This window comes from Numida meleagris, chromosome 17 (assembly GCF_002078875.1).
Source record: "Numida meleagris isolate 19003 breed g44 Domestic line chromosome 17, NumMel1.0, whole genome shotgun sequence".
Lineage (NCBI taxonomy): Eukaryota > Metazoa > Chordata > Aves > Galliformes > Numididae > Numida > Numida meleagris.
In genome coordinates, this window is record NC_034425.1 from 3224909 (window position 1) to 3250292 (window position 25384).

The 25384-nt window shown below is 54.9% G+C and overlaps 1 protein-coding gene across 5 annotated transcripts in view; it reads left to right on the top strand.

Annotated features, from left to right (window-relative positions):
* SEPT9 (septin 9) overlaps positions 1 to 25384 on the top strand; it is a 95989-nt gene that overhangs the window by 48061 nt on the left and 22544 nt on the right. For 4 of the 5 annotated variants that reach the window (XM_021414531.1, XM_021414534.1, XM_021414533.1 and 1 more), the window contains one exon: positions 11788 to 12447. In XM_021414531.1, the coding sequence (XP_021270206.1) occupies positions 11788 to 12447 (660 nt within the window). Of the gene's footprint in view, positions 1 to 11787; positions 12448 to 23548; positions 23714 to 25384 lie in introns of those variants that run through there. The other variant, XM_021414535.1, reaches the window with a different exon arrangement.

The following is a 25384-nucleotide window of genomic DNA, read 5'->3' on the forward strand; positions in this document are numbered from 1 at the left end:
CTCTTTTGTCTGGAGCAGACTCGCCCCGTCCCTATCTGCTAGCGCAGGATCGTACGGGACGCTTTTCTCTGCTGCTTTTTCCGAGTTGGTTTACGCAGATTTTTAGCCGAAAACGCGGCTGTGACGCAGCGAAAAGTTTGTGAATCCCCAGGCACCGGCCCTTCTGTGGATTCCCAGGTTTTGGATACGAGCACAGCCTCAAAGTAGCCGTGAAGTGGATAATGAACCCAAGTTTCAAAAATATCCCTAGCGGGAGCTGCCTTAGAAAGCGTTGCATTTGTCGGGTGGCTGAGCTCCAGCTGCCCGACAGCGCTGCACGGCTCGGTGCCGGGGTTCTCCTCGCAGCCCGTGCTTGGAGGAATGGATGGATGCCTTCCCCTGGGTGCCCGCTGGCTTTCCAGGGATCGGAGGAGAACATAAACAAGGGGGGAGCGTGCTGCTGCCCACTGGGTGTGTGGTTCCAGATAGGCTTTGGGGATGTGTCTGAAGCAGCCATTGAGAGGACGGATCAGGGGAGCTCATCTCCCCGAGCAGAGCTTCGGGAAAGTGGCAGCGTCCCCGCACTCGGCGTCCTGGCGGTGCTCCAAACTCAGCTCCGTGCAGCGGTTTTTAGAAGGAAGAAAAAAAAAAGAAATAGTAGAGATTTGGGGGCTGTGATGAAAGCTTATCCAGCGGCCGTGCGTGCTGCTATAGGCTGAGAGAGCTTCACCGCCTCCTGGTGAACTCATTCTTGCATTCTGCAAAGGAGCAAAGTATTGTTTTTCCTGCTGGGAAGCCCAAAGCCCCTCGGTTCCTCTTCCAGGTCGGGCAGGAAACGGGTGGCAGGGCTGGGGGCTCAGCGGGCTGTCCTGGGCTCTGCGCTGCCGTCACCCCGAGCTGCAGCCCTGTCTGTGCCCCCCTCTGTGCAGCCCCTGGGCTCCAATTCTGCAGCCGGAGCGGGGGCGGAGGGTGAGCGGGAGGCCGAGGGAAGCCACATCCTGCAGCGGGGCCGGGGCTAAGGGAATTGGGGCATGGAGCAGCCCAAACGCGCTGTGGGTTTGTGGCACTGGGCTCACGGGTGTGTCTGTGAGCGCCCTTGAGGGGCTTGGGAGCTTCCCCAGTGCTGGCGTGGTCACAGCCCTTTCCTTTGCCTGCCTCCATTGCATTTAAATCCCTGAGGAATGAGAAACCCCAGGGAGCCCTGGGGCTGCTTGCTCCGGGCTGTGTGTGTCCTTCAGTGGCACTGTGGTGCCCTTCCTCAGCCCCTGGGGCTCTGTAGTCCTTTCCTCATGGCATGGAGAGGCTGCAGGAGCCTTGCCCTTCAGCGGGGATCCAGGCTGTGTTTCTCAATTTAATTAGTTCTCTGGGTTGCACAGCATCTTCCCAAGAGCAGGGCAATTAGTGTTTGGCCTGTGGGGCTGTAGATGCAGTATTCATGTATCTCAACCTGCAGCAAAGCAGGAAGGATAAGCCAAAAATACCATGCGGCAGCAATGCTGGGTTGCCAGCAGCCAGAGCCTGCTGTGCTCCTGAACCACCTTGTCCCTGCCTGTTTCCCTCCCAGCATCTTCCCCCCATGGGTGCCTGTGACCGCTGGCTTACAGCAGGCAGTGATTTTGGGGCTGGGCTGTCACCCTCAGCCCTACGGAGGGGGCTGGGGCCCTTTTGGACTAGGAGCAGGTAACAAACATTCAGTTGTAGTTCAGCTTCCACATCAAAGCAATGTGTGAGAGGGGAGCGTAGCGCAGCAGGCTGTGTCCGTCTGTGTGTGGTGGGGACGGCCACATCCTGGCACCCACATGCCCACCAGGTTCCGCAGCACAGCAGCGATCCCGCTTCTTCGACGGGCAAGAGTTTCCTCATTTCATCTAGAGGAGAGCAGCAGTTTGCCAGTGTTTGCAGAACATTGTGCTTCTGGGTTTACTGATTTTGGCCGATATTCATCAGCGTCACCAGTTCAGTGCTGCGGGGCCCGAGCCCTGTCCCTGTGAGCAGTGGGGATGGGGACCTGCAGCTGTCGTCGTCTGGGCTGTGGCACGCTGTGTGCCATGTGTGAATGCTGTTTGAAGCCCAAACCATGCTTATCCCACTTGGGCTGAGCAGTGCTGTGGTGTGGGTCTGTCCGGCTGCAGCCCTCCTGGTGGGACTGCGCAGAGAGGGGGTGCACCCTGCTCTCAGCTTTTGGTTGCTGCGTCCCATGATGTGCACGGGGCCTGCTGCATAATTCCAAGGGAGGGAGAAGAGCCCATCATTTGGGGAGCACAGCCCCTGGGGAGCTGAGCCTCCTTGTGCTGGAAGTGGCTCACGGCAAGCGACGACGAGCTCTTTGCCAGCGCTGTCAGTTCACACCAAATCTGTTTCCTTGTAATGATGTCGAAACACAACATTTCCTAGCGGATACAATCTGCTAACAACAGCCGTGCGGGGCCCTAACTGCCAAAATTGCAGGGCAGCATGGTGAGGTTGGAGGCAGCTTCCACGGCTGGAGCCTGGGAAGGACGCGGAGGCTGCAGCTCCAGCAGCACCGGGCGGCCTGGGGGGGTGGCCCCGCTGCGCAGCTGCTGCCCCGCTGCTAATATTAGCAGCAGCAGAGGGACGGTCACAGCGCTGTGTGGGTGATGCGCCCTGAGTGCAGTCCCATGTGGAGCCCAGGGAGGGGGTGGCTCGCGTTTCCCTGCGCGTCCCTCCCCGTCTGCGGGTTCGCAGGGCGAGCTCTCGCGGGGCTGCGTGACGAACGGTGCGCGAGGCTCAATGCCTGGAAAAGGAAATGCTGAAAGCTTTTTCAGATCGTATCTCGGCTCATCGCAGCCCTAGGAGTGAAGCGAAGCTCCTGAACTCCAATTGTTGTATTTCCTGGGCTGTCCCAAAAACCTCATGCTCTGGCCAATCCCATCTGATCCTCCTTCACCTCCATCTGCTCGTGGCTGCGTTGCTCCCAGGCGTCCTCGCGGCTCTGGGATGTGGTGGGCTAAGCTTTGCTGAGAGTTTTCTCTCTTTTCTGTTCTTCCCATCCATGTTTCTGACCCAAATGGGGTGGATGGGAGCTCCCTGCCAGCTCCCCCTTCATGTAGAGGTGGGGAGGGTGCCAGTGGAAGGCAGGAGGCTTGTTGTCTCCAGCACAAGTGCTCTTTCGTGCGCTAGATGGAAAAATTGCCTCTGCCTGGATCCAGCAGCAGGGATCTGCAGTTTTGGGTTGTTTTTCTCCTGTGTATATTTAGTTCCTTGGGAATACAGAGGTTGTGAGGGAGTGGGAAAGGAGAAGCACAGGATGCGGATCTCTCCGTCCACGTGAGCTGGGCTCTGGGGACAATCTCTGGTCCATGGTGAGATGTAGGCTTGTCCAGAGATCGGTGTTTACAGCCAGCAGATGCGGGGAGGGCTGGGCTGCGTGTCCTTGGGGATGGGCAGCCACTGCAGCGTGGAGCAAAGTGTCCTTGGCTCTGCATCATCTTCCAGTGCTGGTGCTACTGGCGAGCTCTCACTGAGCGGTTGAGAGCCGTCTTGGGCAAAGTGTCACGCTGTCTCTTCTCTTTGAAAAGCTTTGGCTGTGCCAGCATTCTGCTGGTGCCTGGGTTTCTCCAGGTCTTGGAGTGCGTGCAGCATCCTCTTCCAAGAGCTCGCTGCATTTGAAGACCGTGCCTACGTCTCTTGGCTAACAAAGCTCACTGCAGCATGACAGCCCTGCTGCCTTCCTTGTCCTGCAGCCGCGGTGTTGGGTGCTGCTTTCTTTCCTGCTTTGTGGGGTGCTGCTCTGCCCCTTTTCCCAGGATCCAGAACCCAGGCAGCTCCACGAATAGCCCGTGCTGGGACTTGTCAGAAATCCAAAGGCAATAATGGAAAGCCCATAATCACTCCAGATATTAATGTTTCTAACTCTGATATTTGATATTTAAGGCAATGTCTCTAGGCGGTACCGTTGCAAGGCTTGTTTCCTTTCCTGACCTCCCTCCCTGTGCTGCAGTGAACTCTGCAGAGCGCCTTCCTCACTGTTACAGGTGGGACAGGGATGTAGCAATGATGCCAAGTTGGGGGTAAGCTTATTTGAAGACTTTGCTGATGGGGCGCTGGCAGCTCACACCCACTGCTGTACCGGTGTCCCTGCTCCCTCCCCACACGAAGGGCATGGTTAGGAGCAGCCCTCGGGCAGCAAGGAGGCTTACTGCTGTCCCAGATTGATGAGAGCTCTCGTCTCCTGGCGCTGTGACTCAGGCTTTTACCATGATTGCTTTGCAAGGCTGTTGGCCAGAGCTCAGCCCTTGGGCTCCTGGGGACATCCAGGCTGGCTCTTGGCTCTTTGCATGCCCCAAGGTGAGACACCACAGGTGGCAACACTGCCTGGCCCCTGCATCCCAGTTAGGTGACGTGCTGGGGACGTCTCCACGAGTACTGCTGCTCCTTGGGTGGCTGCAGGCGTTGGCCAGCACTCAGAGCTGGTCCATGCTGAGATGTTCTCTTTTCATAGAATCATTAAGGCTGGAAAAGGCCACTAGGATTGCTAAGCCCAACCCACCCCCACCATACACACTGACTGTGTCCCCCCAGTGCCACATCTCTATGGTTCTGGAAAACCTCCCAGGACAGTGACCCCAGCACCTCGCTGGGCAGCCTGTGTCAGTGCATCACTGCTCTTTCTGAGCAGAAATTTTTCCTAGTATCCATGCTCTGCAACTGTCCTCCCGCTGCTGGAGGTGGCAGCTGTGTGATAGATTGGGCACTGCCCACACAAACAACCCCCTCCTCTCACCACTTCTACTCATTTATCTTTCTCCCTAGCGTTTGAACCAGCATGTTGCAGCTCCGCCCATCATATTATCAAGCTGAGATTGAATCACTTAATGATTGAATCACTTTTATCACCCAGTCCCTTGTCACTGAGGCTCTTCGCCCACCAGAGTCACTCTGACGTCTGTTTGAGCTGGGACCTGTGACTCATCACCGAAGGTGTCTGGCAGAGCAGCTCAGTGCTATGGTTTCCTAAACCCAGCTGTGCAGGGGCCGTGCTCGCTCTTAACCCTTTGCAGCCGTGGTACCTTGCAAAGCCAGCGCTGAGGCTGATATGGGGTCTGCAAGTCCATCTGCGTCATCATTTTGCCTTCTAGGCAGTAATTGTAAAGCATTTTGGAAACATTAGTGAACTAAACCAAATCTGCTCTGTCCCCTGGGAGGCAGAGAAGATTTATTTCCTGCTTCTCTCTCCCTTTATGAAAGGAAACTGGAGCACAGACCGGAGGCAAAAGCTGTGCAGGGAGCAGTTCAGAGCCAGTAACGCAGCCTGTGGGGCACGGGGTACACCCTGTGCTGCATGGGGCTGTCTGTACAGACACACAATGAATATAAGAGATGTAAAATATACTGGTGTGATCTGGAAGCATTTTGCTGAGAGTTAGTGGTTATATAAGCCAAAGTGTAACAGAGAATCAAAGCTAAAACCTTTCTAGAGCTCCATTATAGGGCCTGGAAATCTGAGATTTTGACTTAATCTGTGCGTGGATATTATTATTTTTTCTATTCTTGCTTCCAACTTTGCTGTTGCGCTCCTATTGCTGCTGGATGGCTGGGTTTGCTGCATCGGTCTGAGGCTCTCTTTGTAATCTGCTGAATAGGAGCGAAATGCTGCTTGAACAGCTTTGCTCATGTCAGAGCTCTGACTTGCATTTAGCCACAAATTTTCTCCATAATTCAGCTCTTGTTAGGGGTTGCACAGTTCACAAAGCACTGCATGGTGACAGCGTGGTGCCAACATTATCCTATGTGCAATCTCTGTGTCAGACCATGAAATCTATTAAAGAACTTCTTATTGATGCTGCTGTGAAGTTGGAAAAAGGATTTGTGCGCGCATAAACCGTTCACAACAGCAGATCGTGATTCCATATACGTTGCACGGCTCCCTTTCCCTCCTGCTGCAGGAGCTTTAGGGTTTATATGCAGCATCCGTGTGGCCTATGGGTACATGAGGAATGTCGTGCTTGTTCCTGTAGCTGCAGCATCTCACGCCTTTCATTTGCACGGACAGGTGGTGAATGTCCCATCCCTGGAGACATTTAAGGTCAGGCTGGATGGAGCTCTGAGCTCCTGATGGAGCTGTAGGTGTTGGATAGGCTGGATATTAGGATGTTAGGCTGGATATGAGGAAAAATTTATTCTCAGAAGGGGTGGTGATGCATTGGCACAGGCTGCCCAGGGAGGAGGGGAGTCACTGTGCCTGGAGGTGCCCAAGAACTGTGGAGATGTGGCACTGAGGGACGTGGTCAGTGGGCATGGTGGGGGTGGGCTGGGATTGGACTCAGTGATCTGAGAGGTCTTTCCCAACCTTAACAATTCTGTGATTGTATGACCCTATTCATTGCAGGGGAGTTGGACCAGATGACCCTTAAGGGTCCCTTCCAACTCAAACCATTCGGTGATTCTGTAGGGTATCCACCTTTGCTTTGGATGCTGGCATCCATCAGCATTGGAGATGGCGCTTTCAGGTAAGCAGCACTACAGTCCAGCCCCAGATGTCCCCATGGTGACATAGGGAACCATCCAAGCTGCAGCTCAGTCCACATGGGGAGCATCCTACTGCCCAGGAAAGGGCTATGGTTAGCTCTGCTGGCCCTGAACAGTTAATGTGTGGGTTTTTTTTTTTTTGGGGGGGGGCGCTGAAAGCTGACACCTGCGGCCGCTGCCTCCCCCTTTTTCCTCCCCGGGAACAGGAGGTCGCCATCTGGTAGCAGTTTAGAGAAAGTCAGCGCTCTGAAACGATACCATTGTATCGTGTGAAATGCCGGGACGACTGGCTGCCCTATTCCCATAAGGCTCTTATGTGTCTAAAAACGCAAGGAAAGCTTTCAGTGCTTAAGCAAGCAAGCAAATGTAACCCCTGGGTTACAGAAACCATGCGAGGGGCAGAGGATGTTTAATGGGAAGCAGCGAGCCCGGGGCTCACGTTGCAGAGCAGCTAGCACAGGTCCTGGAGGAACCAGCATCCCTCTCTGTTTATTTTGGTCTCCTCCAGAGCTCTGTGCATAGAGGTTTCCTTGTGTAAAGCATCCCCTTGCCTGTTACTTGGGTTGTTCTGTTTAAATGGAAAAGGGAAGAAAGAAGGAGCAGATGTTGCTCTGCTGACCGCCCCTTCCCACGTGCTGCCCGGAGCTGTGTCACTTCTGGTTCCCAGCACCCATGGGGACGTGTGGAGCCTTTGGGTAGGAGCCACGGAGCCCTTTGTGTCCCCTGGGAGCCCCGTGTCTGGGATCTGTCCCCCTGGAGGAGCATTAAAGATGTGAGCCCCCAGCCCTGCTGTTTGTCTGTGCCTCCTCAGGAACTTCTTGGCTGCTGTATGCACTGCTGGGACTTGAACCAGACCTCTGTCCCAGTCTGCGAGATCCCCGAAGAGCAGCTCTGACCGCTGGTGCCTGACCGCAGCGTGACCAGGAGGGCACAGTGCAAGCATCCCCAGTGCCGCAGCACAGTGCACGGGCCAACAGATGAGCACTTTGCTGCTTCCCTGACCCTGGTATTGCTCAAGGAGCACTCAAGCTCAGGGTGAGAGTGTGTGTTTGGGCCTTTCTTGCCCATGAGCATCGCAGTGGCAGGTACAGGCACTGCTCAGGGGTGGGACGTGGCTGTGCTTTTCCAAAGCAGAGCTTTGAGTGAGGAGAAAGCACAGGCAGCAAAAGGAAATCCTGACACTGGAAATACAGATTTGCTTTCTTACATGTGTCAAAACATTTTCAGAGGATAAAATTACTTTCCGAAGCGCTGAAGGCCCCTGCACATGCATGTGTTGGCATTCACTTCGGTAGAGGCTTGGCTGCTGAGTTTGGGGCCGGGGATGCAGGGCTGCTGCAGTTGCCAGCAGAGCCCCGCAGCAGGTGCTGCCCACGCCGCCCCGCGTGCCAGGATTAGTGCTGGGGCTGCTCGGGGCTGTGCTGCCAGCTGTCCCTGTAGCACACCACTTCCTCCCAAAGGGGTTGGCAGCGAGTGGTTTGCAGCCAGGGCACGGTGTCATGGGTAGGGTTGGTTTCGTGTCTGAAAGGAAGTGCTGGGACACCTCATTTTAGGGGATTTCTGGCTTGTGGGATGGGAGCTGCTGCATTCCAGTGGATTGAGCCAGGAGCTGCCTGAATTGGGTTGGAATTGGTTAAAAGGAAGCACGTGGAAATGGCAGCACCACTGTGTGCACACTCCCTGCGGTGCAGGCACCCCGAGAGGAAGAAGAGGAAGGGCAATGCTCTGCGCCGTCTGCTTCCACCTCTGCTGCTTCCAGCACCAGCTGGCAGGAGGATGGTGGGGCTGGGGAGACACTGCCAGCACCAAAAGTCCCTGGGAAGGTGCCTGAGCAGGGACAGAGCCCTGCAGCGTGGCCATCCAGCTCCCTGCTCAGCCCTGGCTGGGGGGATGTGGCAGTGGAGCCCCAGAGAGACCTGGGCACTGCCAGCAGGACCCAGCACCGCGCGGTGCCGGCCTTGGGCTCCTGTTGTTTTCATTAATAGGCCAGTTCCATGCAGGAAGCCGGGAGGAGGGTCCTGTGGAGCAGAGGTTGTTTGCTTTCCTTTCTTAGCTCTGAGCAGGACGGGCTATTTTTAAGCTTTTCTCTTTTTTCGAGAGCTGTTTTGCTTCCTGAGGTCCTTTTTCTCATTTCTGCGCAAGGAGCGGGAGCGAGGTGATGCTGAGCAGAGCAGGCCTGGCCACAGTGGGGACCGGTGTCACTGGAGGTGGCATCCCAGAACCAGCTGTGGAAAGAGGGTCACCTGTGCTCAGAGGTGGGAACACAGTCCTGTGGGTCAGGCTGGACACAAGGCAGGGATCAAACATGCTGGGAGTCAGCCCAGGCACCAACATCCCTATGCAACCAGCAGCAGGAGGTGGATGTCCCATCCCCAGAGAGCTGCAGGTGGACGATCTCTCTTGCTGTTCCCAGGTAGGTCAGGAACTACTCTGGTGAGGGAACACCATGGAGGCCCAAGGTTCCTTGTTTTGCTGTCAGAGGCTGTCCAAGCCATTTCCAGCCCTACTGGAGTGCGGTTGCTTTCCCAGCCCCCCAGTACTCCCTTGCTGCATAGTGTGGGCATGAGAAATGGTATTTGGATGGTTTATTATAGAATCATTAAAGTTGGAAAAGGCCTCTAAGATCATCGAGTCCAACCCCAGCCCATCCCCACCATGGCTGCTAACCATGACCCTCAGTGCCACGTCTCCATGGCTCTTGAACACCTTCAGGGATGCTGACTCCACTGGGCAGCCTGTTTGAGTCTTTTGTGACCCTAATCACAGCTTTGCAGCTCTTCCTTAGACTTTCTGAACCCTTTTTGTGTCTGGGCTTTGACCTGCTTCTCATATTTGCAGTGGGGCCCAGAAAGACTTGGAGAAAAGCCATTTCTGGGTGTTGTATGCAGCCCAGCCCTCTGATAAAGCAGAGGATGGCTGTGTTCCAGGAGCTGTGCTGAGGGCCTTGGGCAAGTTTGCCTTGGGCTTGGGACACTTTTAGGGGCTTGAAGTCAACAGAAAGGATTGTGTGTTCCCCACTGATGGTCACTGGTGCCATCTTTGCTTTTGGTGATGGCAAACGGACGGAAAGGAGCTGAGATGGCAGAGGAGGTTCACAGCACGAGCCCTGGGGAGCAGCAAGGCTGTTTGACCTGGTAACAAGCTTTTGATACAAAAAGAAATCCCCCAGACACTTGGTATAGGGACGTTTCCAGAGGGGCATTTGCAAAGAAAAGAAGCTCGCCAGTATTTCCTTTGCTGTCAGGTTCCTTGAGAGCATTTACTTCAACTGTCTGTTCCTGGAGACGCATCTGTCATTAGGTAATTAGGCTTCTTTATTGAAGGAAATAAAAAGGAACTGAGTAGGCTGGCAGGAGGAGTGATGAGCAGGCTTTAATTGCCCATCACGGACAGAACTGTGATCGCGGCCATCAGGGAACTGGTGATGTGTGGCTGTGCTGCATCCCCCAGTGCCCCCTTCCTGCAACGCTCAGCCTGGGCTGGCTGGCACATTGTTTGGAAGCTGGGATTGAGGAGAAGAATGGCTGATGTGTTATTAGGAATGTGACGGAGAAAGGAAGTGGTGGAAAACTCTGCGCTGGAGAGCTGCGGACCTGCCAGGTTAACTCTCGGCTTGGGGACTATTTAAAATCGATCAGTTGTTCTTGGAGTGTGATAACTGAGTTAGATGCAGATCTCTGCTTCCTCCTGAGTGTGTGGAGGTGTGGGATGAGGCATTGGCACAGGCTGCCCAGGGAAGTGGTGGAGTCACCATCCCTGGAGGTGTTCAAGAACCGTGGAGATGTGGTACTTAGGGACGTGGTTTAGAGGTTGTGGTGGGGATGGGTTGGCAGTTGGACTAAGTGATCTTAGTGGTCCTTTCCAACCTTAATGTTTCTGTGATTTTGTCACCGTTCACTGGCCTTCCTGTGTCCCTTCCTGGGCTTTGCACGGTGGATGTTACATTCGGTGCTTCCCTCTCTTAAGGGCAATAAGGTGCTCACAGAGCGTGAGCACAGGCACCTGCTATCCTGATGTGGGATCTCCTCACTTGGAGATGCCCTCTGTGCCCAGATGTTGATCACCAAGGAGGTATAAATGAGTTGATTGGGTCCCATACCCCAACAGCAGCGTGGGGTTTTCATGCTCAGGTTGCCTGCAGGTCATGTTCCTGGCACAGCCTGTCTCAGGCACACCATTGCTCCCCAGCACTTCCCATGCTGGAGATTGAACAGTTTTTTGGGTATTCCCCCTAAAAAGGCAAAACAGCCCCGAGCTGCATGTGTCAGCAGCTGCGATCACAATCTGCTGGAGGGGCCGAGCCGCAGCGGCTGCCACGTGGACGCTTCCCTGCCCCGTGCACTGCCGGCAGCTGCAGCAGATGGTTCCCATTGCCGAGCACAGGAGCTGCTCTGCAGCACCCCAGCGTGTCCCAAGGGCTCTCGGCTGCAGGACAAGGGGTACCCGGGGGTACCTGGAGGGAAAGCTGTGCTCAAGTCTCCCTGACACTCCTGCTGTCTTGAGTGATCCCAGCGTGGCTTTTAAAGGCTAAATCTCACCCACAGTGTGCTGTTAGTGGAAAGGATGGGTGGGCTGGTTGTGTTGAGTGGCACAACCCCGCTCATTCTTCCCGGGGAGCACGCAGTGGGGCAGGGAGCATCGCCTGGAGGATGGAGGCTGCCCTTGGTGATGCTCTGTCCCCTTTGTCGGGCTGTGGCTCGGAGCCAGCGAGCTGACACTGTTGTCCATCAGATTTCCTTGGAAAGATTCCTGGCTCTGGAATCCGGGCCTCCCAGCTTGCCCCTTCCTGCACTGGGGGGGGTCTCATGTTATTGTTTTTCAAGCACTTTCAGCCTTTGGCTTCAATGATCTCTAAGGACTGTTTTTAAGGATAAGAGCTTCTGTGACTGCCACCTTTATTTTGTTGCTGCGTTTTTTTGGGTTTGATGCTCTTCTGAGGTTATTTTCATGTTCTGGACTTGGATTTTGCTGGCAGCAGTCAGCGGGAAGCCGGTGTTTCTCTGTGTATCCTTTGGATGGGAGAGGCGAAGGGAAGCGTTTGGAGCATTTGGTACTGCACCCCAGTGGGCTGGGGGCTGCAGGCAGCTTTCTGCTCCAGCTTTCTGGGGCTGCATTTCCTGCTTCACGTTCCAGCTTTGTTTCTGGATTTGTCACTTCTCTGGCCCTCTGCACCCCAGTACATTATATGGGATTGTCCTCTTCTCATGGCAGAGCGGAGGAGCGGTAATGGGGCCCCATTACCAGAGGTTTCTGGAAGTGTCTCTTGAGATGCTCGGGTGGATGGTAACTAAATTCTGAATTCCATTTAATGTCTTTCAGCTCTGAAACGATCTTTTGAGGTCGAGGAGGTAGATCAGTCTTCAAATTCCTCCACGCCACAAAGACGGACCCCGAACCCTCTCCTCAGGTCCACCGTGTCCAGCTCCACGCAGAAGTTTCAGGAACTTGGTGCCAGGAACTCGGAGCCATCTGCCAGACATGCAGACCCCACAGCCCAGCGATCCCCCAAGGCCCCTCTGAGGAGAGTGGAGCACTCCGGACCCAAACTGCCCGAGCCGGTGTCCAGAAGAACAGAAATCTCCATTGACATCTCATCCAAGCAGGTGGAGAACTCCACCTCAGGGTTGTCGAGGTTTGGCCTCAAACGAGCAGATGTGCTGGGGCACAAAGCCCCGGAGCCCACCCCGCGCAGGACTGAGATCACGCTCGGCAAACCCCAGGAGCCGGGACTGCGGCGGGCGGACGCCCCGGCCTCGAAGATCCCCGAGATGCCCCAGCGCAGAGCGGAGCCGCCCAGCGCTCCCGTGCCCGACGTGGCCACCAAGCGCGTGGAAATTCAGGTAGCCAAGGCTGCCGAGGTGCCGGCCCCGCTGGCACGGCAAATGGAGAGCGTGGAGCCCGTGCCGGCCCCTCAGCCTCTGCAGGCAGAGCCAAAGCCACAAGCGGTGCTGATGGAGAGCCCACCAAAGAGAGAAGAAGGTGAGTATGGATGGCCGCGCTGTGGGCTGGGAGCTTGGAGCTTCCAGCTCAAGCAGTGATGGCTTTCGGGGCTGAGCTTGCATCTTGTCTCGTGTGTCTACATACATGGCTGTTACACTCGGTTTTATGTTGGCTGAAAGAGCTGTCAGTTGGAATAAAAAGTGCTATCAAGCTTATAAGAAATAAAATGAGCAAGTGCCAAAAGCCTGGGTGCTTGCGGAAGAAGACACTTGTGCCAGCACAGACCCGCCTGCCTGTGCAGCATCTCGGAAAGCCTCTGACATGCTGGAAAATGTGATGGTTGTGGAGGTGTTGTTGTGCTGGCTTGTTGTTTAATGTTGTTGTTTATAGTTGTGGGGCAGAAACAGCCTCTTCATTAGCAGGAGTCAGGGTTTTTTTTCTTTTTTCCTGCTGGCTGCTGGAGCCAGTGTCTAATAACATCGTGGATCAGAGCCAGTATTAAACTGGAGCCCTGCCTTCTATTAGCTGCATCTTGTTTTCGATTAATCCCGTATTAGACATGAAAGCCAGCTTCCCTCCCCCACTGGCCGTCATTTACCCTCCTTAATGTTTTAGAGATTTTTCTCTTCTAGCCTTTAATTATGTTTCCATTCCTCATCACATGCTTGTCTCTCCTCTGCGGAGCCGTGGTAGGGAGTAGTGCCAGGGTGAGACCCTGGGAGCTCCGTGCCTGCCCTGGGGACTGGATCCTGTGTTCTTGGATCCTATGGGTAGCTGCTGGCCCAGGCCTTGCCCTGCCATGTGCCCCAGCTATACTGCTGCTGCATGGAGCCGGTTTCAGACTGGTCCTACCCAGGAACCATCATCTGCTGTGGAGTGCAGACGTACCCTGTTGCCAGGGTTTGGGGTTTTGATACGTGTGTGCACTCTGGAATCAAACGAGGTGTCTGTGCTGGAGCTGATATTAGACCTGTAAGACAGAGGTGGGTTTCTCTAACTGTGAGCATGGATGGAGAAGATGAAAGGCTCCAGCAGGCAGCAGGCTGCTGCAGCTCCAGCTGGGCATGGCTGGGGCTTGGCAGTGGGCTCAGCCTGGGCCTCTCTGCCGGGTTCTGTCCCCAGCAGCAATGGGGAAACTGCCAAGACCCCTGTTGTGCTCTGTGCCTGACCAGCAGCCCTGGGTTTGGGCTGCTGTGATCTCCCCAAGCTCTGGTTGTCAGGCAGCCGGGTGCTTTAAGAGCAGAAGAATCTGAGCTGCTGAACACCCCAGCTGCACAGGGGGGGAAAGGGAGGGCTCTCTGCATCAAAAAGGACTCCAGAAACTCAGGACAGCTGCTGGGGATGGGTTTTACCAAAGAGCCCGGCTGTCTGGGGTCTGCCTTACAGAGCAGGACAGGCTGGTGCTGGTACAAAAGGGGCTTTCAGTCTGGGTACATCTGAGAAGAGCCAGGAGGCGAGGCTGAAGGAGCAGGAAGGGCTCTGGCTCCTTCTCCCTGCTGGTCAGCTCAGGCACACACCCAGACCCCGTGTCCATTGCTCACCAGGCAGGGATGGCATCTCCTCGAGGTGCCCAGCAGGTGATTGCAGGCTTGTTGCTGATGTACCGCTGTGGCTCTGGCCCCAGCACAGCATCCCAGGTGAAAACGTTTGCTCCCTGCTGTGCATGGCAAAGGCTTGGCACCGTGCTCCCACTCGTTCTGACCCAAGGGATGCTCCTGTGGTGCAGACACCCCAGCACCGCAAGCCTTGCAGCTCTGGCACAAGCAGCTGCACAGGGATGTGCCAGCTGCCCCCAGCCCCGTGCCAGGACACACAGCCCCCAGCTGCCAGGCTCAGCTGTGCTCCCTTCTGCTGAGCCCCGTGTCCCAGAGGAGGTGGCTGGAGGAGGGCAATCTCCCGAACCAGACCCTGAAGGAAAGCAGTGATTACAGCACTGAGCTTCGTTCGGGTGGGAGCAGTGGTTCTCAGAGTGGGAGGAGTGCAGGAGGAGCCCTGGTGGGGCACAGGAGCAAGAAATATTCATTCCCACCTCTCTCTGCCCTCTCTGTTTCTTCCTCCTGTGCTCCCTGAGGTGCATCCCCTGTTCCCTCACAGAGCTGATTGTTGTGTTTGGGGAACTGATGACAGGAGGGACGCACGTAGCCAAACATGGGGCTGGCTGTGCTCCATGCTCTGCTGGGCACAGAAACATGTTTTCAGAGGCGTGTTGGAAAATTCACCATTTCATGTTGTTGTTTGAGGGCACTGTGAATTCAGTGAGTGTCGCTCTTGATGGTGGCTTATTCATCTGGGAAAACAAGTTGTTCTGATGTTGTTCTTTGTGTCTTGCAAGTCTGTGGTGACTGGGAGGGAAGAGCAGAGAAGTTCATGCTTTTTCATGCCAGCTTTCTGCTCCATCTATGCTTCCCCCAGATGTGGACCTGTTTGTATCTGGGGTTCTGGGGTCGCAGCGATGGGTTAAAGGGATCCCGGGTGAGGAGTGGAAGCCCTTCTGACCTCATGGTCCCTCTGGTCTCTGCCCATGGCCTCGCTGCCCATGCCTCCCACTGCTGTAGCTAGAAAGGTAGATTGGGGTGGATGATGTGAGCGGTCTGAGCTGTCACCTGAGGCAGAAGCTTTACTTGTGCTACAGCCACGCCTGGATGAAGCACGTCTCTGCACTGATCCACAGTGATGGGTAAAGTGGCCTGAAATGTGTACGAGATTGCAGCTTTTTTTTGGAGTGTTTTCCCATTGCTGCCCCCATGGCCCCTCTGGGACAGCTGTGTGGGTGCCAGGATCCCTGAGGTGGCAGCAAGCTCCCCTCTCCTCTCCTGCTGCAGGAAAAGCACAAGGACTTCAGAAGAATGAAGCAATTCAACTTTTCCACTCTTTTTTTCTCCAGCCTGGACCCCTAAGGCAAGCTTTGTCCTCAGAACTTTATTTTTCATTTGAAAGCTCCATTAGAGTTAGCTTAAAAAAAAAAAAAAAAAGAGAGAGAGAGAAAACTTTCCAATCCACAGAACTCCTCGTGAAGGACCTCTCCAAAAACCAGGGACCCACTGCTGCCTGCTGGGGACACTGCAGGGGACACAGCCCTGGTTGTCCCTGCAGTGACCATTGGGGCATCTTCCATTTGGTGTAGATCAGCAGGGACAATGCTGAGCACAGAGGTGGGGTTCGGAGGGACCCGGGGAGCACTAGCACAGCAGCCCTGCCACAATAAAGGGGCCAGGCTTGTGCAGATCAACAGTGAGTAACCATTTCCAGCTCCCTGAGCTGCACAGCATTTTAACTGTATGAAGAGATGAAAGCTGCAGGGAAACGTTTCCTTAAAACCAGCTGACACATTTGGGCTAGATTATGAGTAGTCTTTTTTTTTTTTTTTTTTTTTTTGCTGTTGTTGTTATTATTTTTAACAGGAAAAGAGCCCACAGCCTGAGATACCAAATGGTGAGGCTGAATGAGAAATGCAGAGTCCAAACCCGCGTGCTCGGGGCAGGTGCCAAAAATGAGATAATCTGGAAAAATGGAGTCCTGGAGGAGCAGGGACTTGGAAGGAGAGCACATGAGGAGCCTGCGTGCGGAGGGGACGCTCGTGTCCCATCACAGGGACATGTGGCCATGTGCTGAGTGTCTGCATGGGGATGGCAGCAGTGCATGCCCTGTCTGTGGCTGTGCAGGGAGTAGCTGGAGCAGCTCATCTCGTCTTCTTTTGGGCTGTATTTGGGGCAGGAAGGAGGCTGGGTGATGTGGTTGTGCCACACTGCTGTACATCCTTGCCCATCAGGATGTTGCTCCCTAATGAGTGGGCTGCTGTTGCCTTCAGCTCTGGTCATTGCCCCAGAGATCCACTGGGGATGTAGGATTTTCTTTGGAAACAAATGCAAACAAACAGAGAATTCATTGCCCCTCTGGAAGTCCCTGAGGGCCTGTAGGAAAAGCAGTGATCTCACCAGTGAAGGTTCATCATGTGAAGTAGCGGATTCCCATCGAAAATGGGACACTTCCCCCTTCCCTGCCCTTCTCTGTCTTGTTTGAAGCCAGATGATGACAAAACCATGGCTGCTGAGCATCAGAGAAATCATGGCCCTTCCCCTTCTCAGCTGCCCTGGTGCACGAGGCCGTGCATCCACGTGCTTGCTCCCAGAAGCTTGCAGGGACTACATAAAGGCTGGGCTTCCCAACCCAGTTGAAATCAACCAGCCGTGCCTGGTGGCATCCTGCTGCCGTGCTGGTCCCGCAACCTGGTGGGGTGTGGGCTGTGAGCCCCCTGCAGCTGCAGGGCCCCTCCTGCTGCACCCACCCTGCTGCTGGAATTGCAGAATGTGCAGTCCTGTCCGGGGGCAGTGGGTGTCACACACAGAGCAGGCCGAAGGGTTTCTGTGTTTATCTTGTATCTGCAAGGCTGGAGCCCATAGCAGCTGTGCTCTGGAACACGCTCCCCGCCCTACAACTCCTTTGGCATCCTCCAGCTTTCTCACATTTAGGTTAATCATCCTACAGGCCGATAAGGCAAATAAAATCTGTTATCTTGACCAAGATAAAACAAAGAGTTTGCTTTGATCTCTTACAGTAAGGGCTGGCCGCTCGTCGTGCGGCTTCTCTCCGTTGGCTGGGGGAGGTGGTGGCAGCAGTGGCGATGAACCTTCTGCAGAGAGGGAACAGCTTTCTTCTACGCTATTTCTAGATCTGTGTCCCAGCCCGAGATGTTTCTGTTGGCCAGTGGCTGGGAGGACACCGTAGGCCGGGTACGGCGCCAACGCTATGAGCTGTGTAAGAGGGATTGAGGAACCGAATTGAGATTATGTGGAGATTACTTTGTTTTGAGAAGATCAAACGCTGTCGTGAGCAAAACAGATAACTTGACAGCAAGCCAGTTGTGTTTCTCTGCTCCTCCAGCAAACAAACAGAGCCACAGACACTTTTGCATTGTCCAAGATGTTGCAATGAAGTCGAAGTGAATGTGGCTATAAATGGAAGAAGCAGCTCTTCTTGGATTGCAGCCTGTGCTCAGGCTCCACTGGACCCAGTTTTTCTTCCATCTGTTACAGCTTTTAGAGGAGGGACTTGGGGAGAGGGCTGCTTTCCTTCACGTTTGTTGGCTTTTGTTTCATTTGTCTTCTGAGCAGGCCTGGGAGTAGAAGTTACCTGGATTTCCGTAGGGTCACACGCAAATATCTCACTTGGTTGACTTGTTTCATTGTATCTTGGCCTGAAGACGGCAGGAGACGTATTGAGAGAGGAGGCTGGACCAAAGGGACGGCTCCAGAGCATCTCACAAACAGCAGAAGTTTGCAGATGTTTATGCATTTGTGAAAAGCAAACAATGTTAACAAGCTGTACGAGGCTGCCGTGCCAGCTCAGCAGTGACAGCATGGGGCTTTTCGCTTGCTGTCTCCTCCTTGACTTCTGTTGCCTGCACTTTCTTCTGTCGAAGCAGCATAGCAAAGGCAATTTGTATAGCAGGGATCAAAAATTACTAAAACAAAGCATCTTTCAACACCTTGAAGTTCAAAGACTGTTGATGCTTTAGCAAATACAAGCAGAACCTTGGATTTATGCTCTGGCTCTGCAGCCCAAGAGGCTGTGTCCAGGTTGTGTGCGAGCTGGGTGGTCCCTGCAGCCCCTGGATGTTCTCAGAGCTCTGGATCTGCTGAGCCTTCCCATGGTGCAGCTCCAGCATGGCCCCTGGCTTGCGTTCACAAGGGGTGCAGAAATATTTAGTGGGAGCTGAGGTCTGAACTCCTTTCGCCTCTTTGTGGGTGAGAGAGCTGTGCAGGGAGCACTCTTGGTAGCTCCTGTGCATATGGTTCTATCCATACGTGCTGAGCATTCGTGTTGGCAAGATGAATTTTCCCCTTGTATATTATTTCCAGAGACAGAGGAGAAAAAGGACTGTGCCCCAGCCCCATGTTTCCAGCCGTGCTTTGCAGCCCCAGCAGACCTGCTCCCCTTGGGTCTGGGTGTTCTGCAAACCACTCACTGTGCAGTCGTTTACTTAAGTGTGTGGCTCAGCTGTCTGTGATGCTTATCCACGGTGCTTTAACTTTTTATGAAGGCTCTGTCTTCTCCCCTTTGCTCCTCTCTTGCTGTGCACAGAGTGGGACACACATTCCTTCCTTGAAGACAAGTTTAATCTGGGGAGACCTCAGCCAACGAAGATTAGATGGGAATCCCAGAGAGTATGGTGCATAGGAGGGGAGGGCTGTGATAAGAATTAGCGGGACGTAAACTCTTTAAAACAGTTTTCTCATTTACAGCTGTGTTGTAGCTCACAGCTCTTGCTTTTTACTGTTGTACCAAAGTGGTGGTGTCCTCTGAACCCTTCTCCATAGCTCTGGTGCATGAAAATGCAGGGTGGGTCCCTTAACCAGCTCCTTCGAAGCTAGGAGCTTTGGCAGCTCACTCCTTTCAGTAGTGGAAATGAGTTTGGGAACTGGGAGCCTGGAAAACGTTGAGAAGATGGCTCGAGGCTGGATGGTCAGGATCCTGCCCTCGCTGTTCACTTGCTCATCACCTTGGGGGAATCTCTCTACTCATTCCAGTTTCATCTTTTGTAATAACGAGACAGTGAATGTGGCGAGAGGGCTTGGGTTCAGTCCTTGCATGGAGTCCTTTCTCCATGCAAGAAACAGCATTGGGCTGAGCCCTTCTTGGGCAGGCAGGAGGAGGGCAGCTGCTCTGCGTGGGTTACGGGGTGGTTTTGCAGAAAGCTCCTGCAGCTGTCCTGGAGGAGAGTGAGGATATCGGGTGGTTTCTTTAGCAAAGCCCTCTCCAGTCCACTCCACTCTTTGGTCTGCTTTCTCCTAAATTTAAAAATCACCTGGTGCTCTCCAGAAGCCCATGTGTCTAGTCATTTATTTTCCTTTCCCCTGGATTTCCTTAGGCGATAGAAGCCAAGGATCTGCTCAGGGCTGAAGGTAAGTCCTTAGTGGTTGTGCCATGTCCTTGTGTAGGACACCATGCTGTCCTCCAGAGCCCCAGGCTTTTTTTCCTTCAGTGCTCTGGACTTGCATGACTCATTGAGGTTTGCAGCAGAGGGAAAGTGGCAAATTCTCAAACCTGCAGCGAAAAGCCTGGGAAAAGAACCCAGGTGCACTCAAGAAGGCTGAAAGAGCAGAAGGAAAAAAAAAGCCCATGTAATTTGGAGGTGAAAAAAGGAGATTTGGAAGGTAACCTTCGGAAGCATGCACATGGGAAGGGATGGATGCTGGCTCCTTTGTGAGCAATGGGCACTGCTGGTGCTGAGGATGGTGGAGCAGGCATTGGCGAGCAGTTTGGGATGCTCTGGCCCATGTCCTCCCTTTTCCATCCTGCGCAGATAGGAAGGAGAATGGAGATTACCTTGGAGTTATCCAGATCTGCCCTGAGAAAAAATGGAGTCTATCCGAGCAGCATTTCTGATAAAATATAATTGTTTAGACAAACTCTGGCTGAACTCACTTCCTCCTGCAGCCCAACGTGCTGATAAAATGGGGGTGGAAGCGGGAGGCCGAGTTCAGCGGCTGCTGAGCCCTTCCTTGGGATCACCCCCCCTCCCCTCCAAGGTCCCCACGTGCCCCTTCTCGTGGCCTCAGAGGAGCCAAGAGGACGGCTGTGACAGCTGTGAGCACGGGCTGGGATGCAGCTGTGGGAGAGGCAACATGGGTGCTCACGTTGGGGTCACCGTGTTGTGGAGTGGGACGAAATGCGAGCTCTTGCCCTAATGCCGGTGTTCCTACGGGAAGCCATCCTCCCTGCCCTATTTTGGGTAGCAAATGGAAGTTAATTAGCAGTGTAGGAGCGCACACCCTGGGGTTGGGAGGTGAAGGGTTCCTGCACAGCCCCGAGGGAGCGCTGGGATTTCCTCTCTGCTTCGTTGCTTTGTTTCCTGGGCTGAAACGTCTTGCAGAGGGCAAGCTGGGTGGATTAGCCCTGGGGCTTTGCCATGCCTCCACCTGGGGGAGCAGGAGGAGCTGCTTTGCGGTTATCTCAGCCTCCTGGCTGGGTGGGGGACAGCAGGTCTGTGGGATGCTCGCTATGACAGTGAGCAAAACCAAAGCCATCGTTTGGGCTTTGCTGGAAGAGCAGAGCTGGGGGAAGCCTCAAATCGTGGCTGCAGAGACCAGGGGGAACGGTGCTGGGACTTTGTGCTGGGGAACATTGCTCTGTGCCTCGGGGCACAGACAGGCAGAGAACGTTCAGTTCATTTTTCCTCCTCATTTTAAGACATGCAAAAGTGATTCTTCTGTTTTATTACCACCGTTGCTGCTCTGTGGCAGAGGGCACTGAGTAGGTTTCACGGGCTGAATTCTCCCTAGAAAAGCCCCTCCTCTCCTTTCACAGCTCCAGCTGCCAGGCCTGGTTTTCAAACAATTTGCAGAGGCCCAAATATTTGTGGGGCAAAGCGGAGCCTGCAGGAAATGGCCGCAGTTTCCGGCTCCGGAGTGGTGTGAGCACTGGGACGGCACGGGGCGATGCAGGACGACCCGCATCTGGAGAGTGGACCTGAGAGCCATGCAGGGGAAAATGGGCAAACTGTGCTCTGCTCTGCTGGGTTTGGCTTTTGTGGAGAGAAAAGTGTTGGCAGAATGGTGTTGCATTAGAAAATGAAGGGGTTTAAGGGGCTTTGCATCAGATTTTGCTGATTTTTGATGAAATGTTTGCTGCTGATGTTTGCTGATTTTCCATCCTGAAGTGAAAGGGGAAGGATGATGAGGATCTGAGTCACTCTGGGGCTGCAGTGGGACCTCCTGCATCTGTCAGCAGAACCAAGGCTGAGTTACTGCGTTAGTCAGAGGTGGTGGCTGCTTCCAGTGCAGTGATTCCCCACTTGGTGTGGCTGAGCACCATCTATCTGGCCAGGCAGGGAACAGCAGCTGCCCGGCTGTGCGTGCGGTGCAGGGATGTGCAGAGATGGAGAAGAAATGGGAGAGCTGGTAAGCAATGAGGGCAGCGGTCTGTGCTGGCTGTGCATCTCTGGGTGATCTGGACAGGCTGATCGATGGGCTGAGGCCAATGGGATGAGCTTGAACAAGTCCAAGTGTTAGGTCCTGCACTTTGGTTATCACAGCCCCATGCGTCTCTGCAGACTTAAGGCAGAGTGGCTGGAAAGCTGCGTGGAGGAGAAGGATCTGGGAGTGTTGACAGCTGGCTGAACATGAGCCAGCAGTGTGCCCAGGTGGCCAAGAAGGCCAGTGGCATCCTGGCTTGTATCAGAAATAGTGCAGCCAGCAGAGCAGGAGGGGATTGTCCCTCTGTACCAGCACTGGTGAGTCCGCACCTCAAGTGCTGTGTTCAGTGTTGGGCCCCTCACTACAAGAAAGACATCGAGGCCCTGGAGCGTGTGCAGAGAAGGGCAATGAAGCTGTGAGGGGTCTGGAGCACAAATCTTATGGGGAGCACTTTGGTTGCCTGGAGGAGGGGAAGCTGAGGCTGTGTTAAATCCTGAAAGCAGTCGCAGATGGCTGAAAGCTGCGTGCACAGCCCGGGGCAGGGACGAAGGCAGCAGTGTCCACTGCTCCTGCATAATGCAAAGCAAAACCTCGAGGAAGAAGTTGAAGCGGTTCCCCACACCACAGCCCCGGGTTGATTCCCACAGGGAACTGAGCGGGAGAGGAAATGTCCTTCCATGGGAGACTCTTGGAGCTGCTGAGGCACTTTGCCATTGCTGCGTTCTGCTGAGCAGCTGTGGCGAGAACGCGGGGCTGCCGGAAGGAGGGAATATCGCTGCGTAAATCGCTGCGCCATTGATTTATTTTTCCTCTTTCTGGCTGACCCCTGGGGTCCCCCCGGGGCCCTCCCCTCCCTCCCCCCCTTCCCACAGCTCCACGGGGCTGCAGTGCTGCAGGGGGCTCAGGAGCATCTGGGAAAGGTTTGGATGCGGTGTGTGAAGACGCTCTGCAGAGTCGGCACGGGGACCAGAGGGCAGCACTCGTCCCTCCCCGCTGCAGGGAGGCAGAGCTGCTCTCCAGGCATGCCTGAACGCTCCTGAATTCCAGATCTGGGTCTGTTCTTGGGCCCCTCCGTGATGCTTTGCCTTTGGGCCCCAAACGGTCCAGCTTTGCCCCGTGGCTGAGTGGCGGCCGAGTGCTGCCGGTGCTGTGGGAATGTGGAGGGTCAGTGGGGTCTGGGCCCCAGGAAACAAGTTGAGGTTGCTGTGGGGCTCAGCGGAATGGTGGGGTTTGGAGTCTTAGGGCTGGCCTTGAGGAGATGAGGTTTGGGGAGCTGACGGGGGAGGGAGCACAGGGCCATGGGACAGTGGGTCCTGCTCCTGCTTATTAGGTACTTGTAGGGGCCCCTGGGGGCTGGCAGTGTGGAGCATCCCCAACCCCATGCCTGCAGCGCCAACCACTGGTCTGTGTGTGAAACGGAGATGGAGTTCCAGGGGACCTTCGGTGCCCAATGGGTTTGTGTGCGGGAGAGCTGTTCTGAACAAACCCTGTTAAAGGATCTCTTTCTGCTGGATTGGAAAGAAGGGGCTGCTCTCAGGTTTGTGGCTGCTGTAAAGCTGGGGGTTAGGTGAAGCTGAGCCAAGCACCTGCGAAGGTACCCCAAAACCAGAACATGAGCCAGGCATGTGTGGTAGGACCACCATCTCATGCTCTTCCCTGCTGCTCTTAATGCCTCTAGGTAAAAAAGAGGGACTGAGAAATGTCCACGTGGTGCTCATGTTATGATCGAGCCCATCACATGCAGACCTCGTGTCCCCTGAGCAGCCACCTGTGGTCGGCAGAGCTCCAGGCAATGTGCCTTGGTCCTGCTCCTCTGCCAGCCCCAGGGCAGCAGCAGGTCCTGTGGGCACTGGTGAGGGGCTTTCTTGGAGGGAGGCTGAACAGACCCCAGAGGGGCTCCCATGCAGAAGGAAGAGCGCTTTGCCAAACCGTAGGAGGAATTCCCACGTTCCTGTTCCTTGCACTGCCTGCCAAACCCTCCTCCTTTCCACAAAAGCTGATGTATTTAGCTGGATTTAACCTTTGCTCGAAGAACTGAGTAACAAAGGTCTTTTACTTTTGGTTTCTGGGTGTAAATTTACGATTCAGCCATGGTTTTGTACACACAGCACAATGCCATTGTGAGAAGAGCCAGAGGAAAGACAGAGCGAGCATCACTCAGGGGCTCCTTTATAGCAGGGGCTTTCCGGCAGCCTGCCCACATCACTCTTCCTTCCTGCTCTGACAGCCTCCGCCGGAGCAGCGTGAGGTGTCAGACAGCTCTCACGGCTTCAGCGCAAGCAGGAGGGTGACGGCGTGGGGCTCGGCATCCCCAGGGCCTGCGGTCACCGCACTGTGCCCCGCTCTGCTCTGCCCGGCTGCAGTGAGCACCCGACTCTGCGTTGGCGGTGGTGAGTGAGGTGGGAGGGAGGAGAAATGCTCTTTGTCACTGCTGTTTTCCGTAGCTGAACTCTACAAGGTTCTGCCTCCTTGGGATTCCCGCATTTGGGATTTCCAGGGCATGGAGGACCTATGGGGGATGGCAGAAGGCACAGCTGCTCCTGTAGTTTTCTGCCCTGGACACTGTCTTATCTTCTGGTTTGTCTCGTGAGCCCTGGTGGTGATAGCGGCTGTCCCCAGTCACGCAATCAGTTTGGCATGGTGTATGGGGAATGCTGGGTGGGATGGGCACAGTCCTCTGCTCCTGCACATGGACAGATGCGTCCCACCACCTTGTACCCAGCAACTGGCCAGGAGAAGCCTCACTGATCAAAGCCAGATGTACGCAGGGCAGTGTGTGGCCTGCAAGGAGCTGGGATGGCCACTTCCAATGCAGTCAGGCTTGGCTTCTGCTTTATTTCCAAGCACGAACCCCCCTGGAACTAATTAGGACGCCCACACTGGTGACCCCAGTGCCCCTGGCCACATCCAGGCATGGGGAAGCTGCTTTGTGGAGCTGAAGCGGGGGCTTTGGGGGCTGCTCCCTGTGACCATCCCTGTCCCCCTTGTGTCCCTTTGGCCATGGGGAGCCCACGGGGCCGACTCCATGTGAGCAGTTCCCCCCTGGCACCGAGCGGTGGGGAGCGGCAGGAGGCAGGGCTGAAGCCGGCCCTGGTGCTCGCAGCCCACGCAGCGGGATTTGGGAACTTCCCAGTTGGAACTGGAGGAATTGCCAAAAAAAATAATGAGGCTTTGACTGTAGCAAGTGTAGCTCGTGGTATCGCAACCAGCTCGGGATGCTGGCCTGGGTGATATCCACGCGGGGATTTTTTCTCGCAGCCTCATACGTATCTGCGAAAATCTGCGCTCCATTACCTCCTGCCCTCAGCACTCCCTGAAAGTTGCCCAAAAATTCCATCTTGGTGTAACGTAGGATACGCTCCAGCCTGCCCCGAGAACATCTGGTATCTGTGCATTGGGTGATATTAATCACAGTGTAAACACAGCCAAGCGCTGAAGCAGCAGAGCCCTCCCACCTCCCCCCCGTTAACCGTAGGTTGCAGCTATTTCCCAGTGCTCTGTGCCACGCGGGCTGCGTGGTGCTGCCTGGATCCCGCTGGCCGCTTGCAGGAGGCACGCAGCCCTCCCTCGCCCTTCTTGCGGCTATCACAGCGCTGCACAAAGGGGAGATGCTGTTGTTGCTGTTTGGCAGAGCTGCAGAGCCTGTTTGTGCGCGGGGTCGGGCTGCCACTCGCTGCTGGGGTGCTCGGGTTTGCTCCCTGCGCTCCAGGACGTGCCTGGAAAGGTGGTTTCCTTTCAAGTGAGGGCGCAGGCAGCGTTTTTAGCCCCATATTCCTCTGGATCAGCCTCTTTCCCCACCAACAGTGCTGTCCCCATGTCCCAGAATGGGATGGCGGCTGATCTTCACCCCACCTCCCCCCAAAAGTGTGTGGCTGAGTTGGAAAAAAAAAAAAAGGCAGAGATGAAAATGATGTCTCAAGCGCCTTAACCACGGGGCTGCGCTTTGGGGGGAGGCTGTGTGGGGCGGGAGGGGCAGCTGCTGCCTTTGATGTCGGAGGATTTCCCCACACTAGCTACGCTGAGAGAAACCCGAGTGCGTTTCGTGTGTGGCTGCTGGGGGG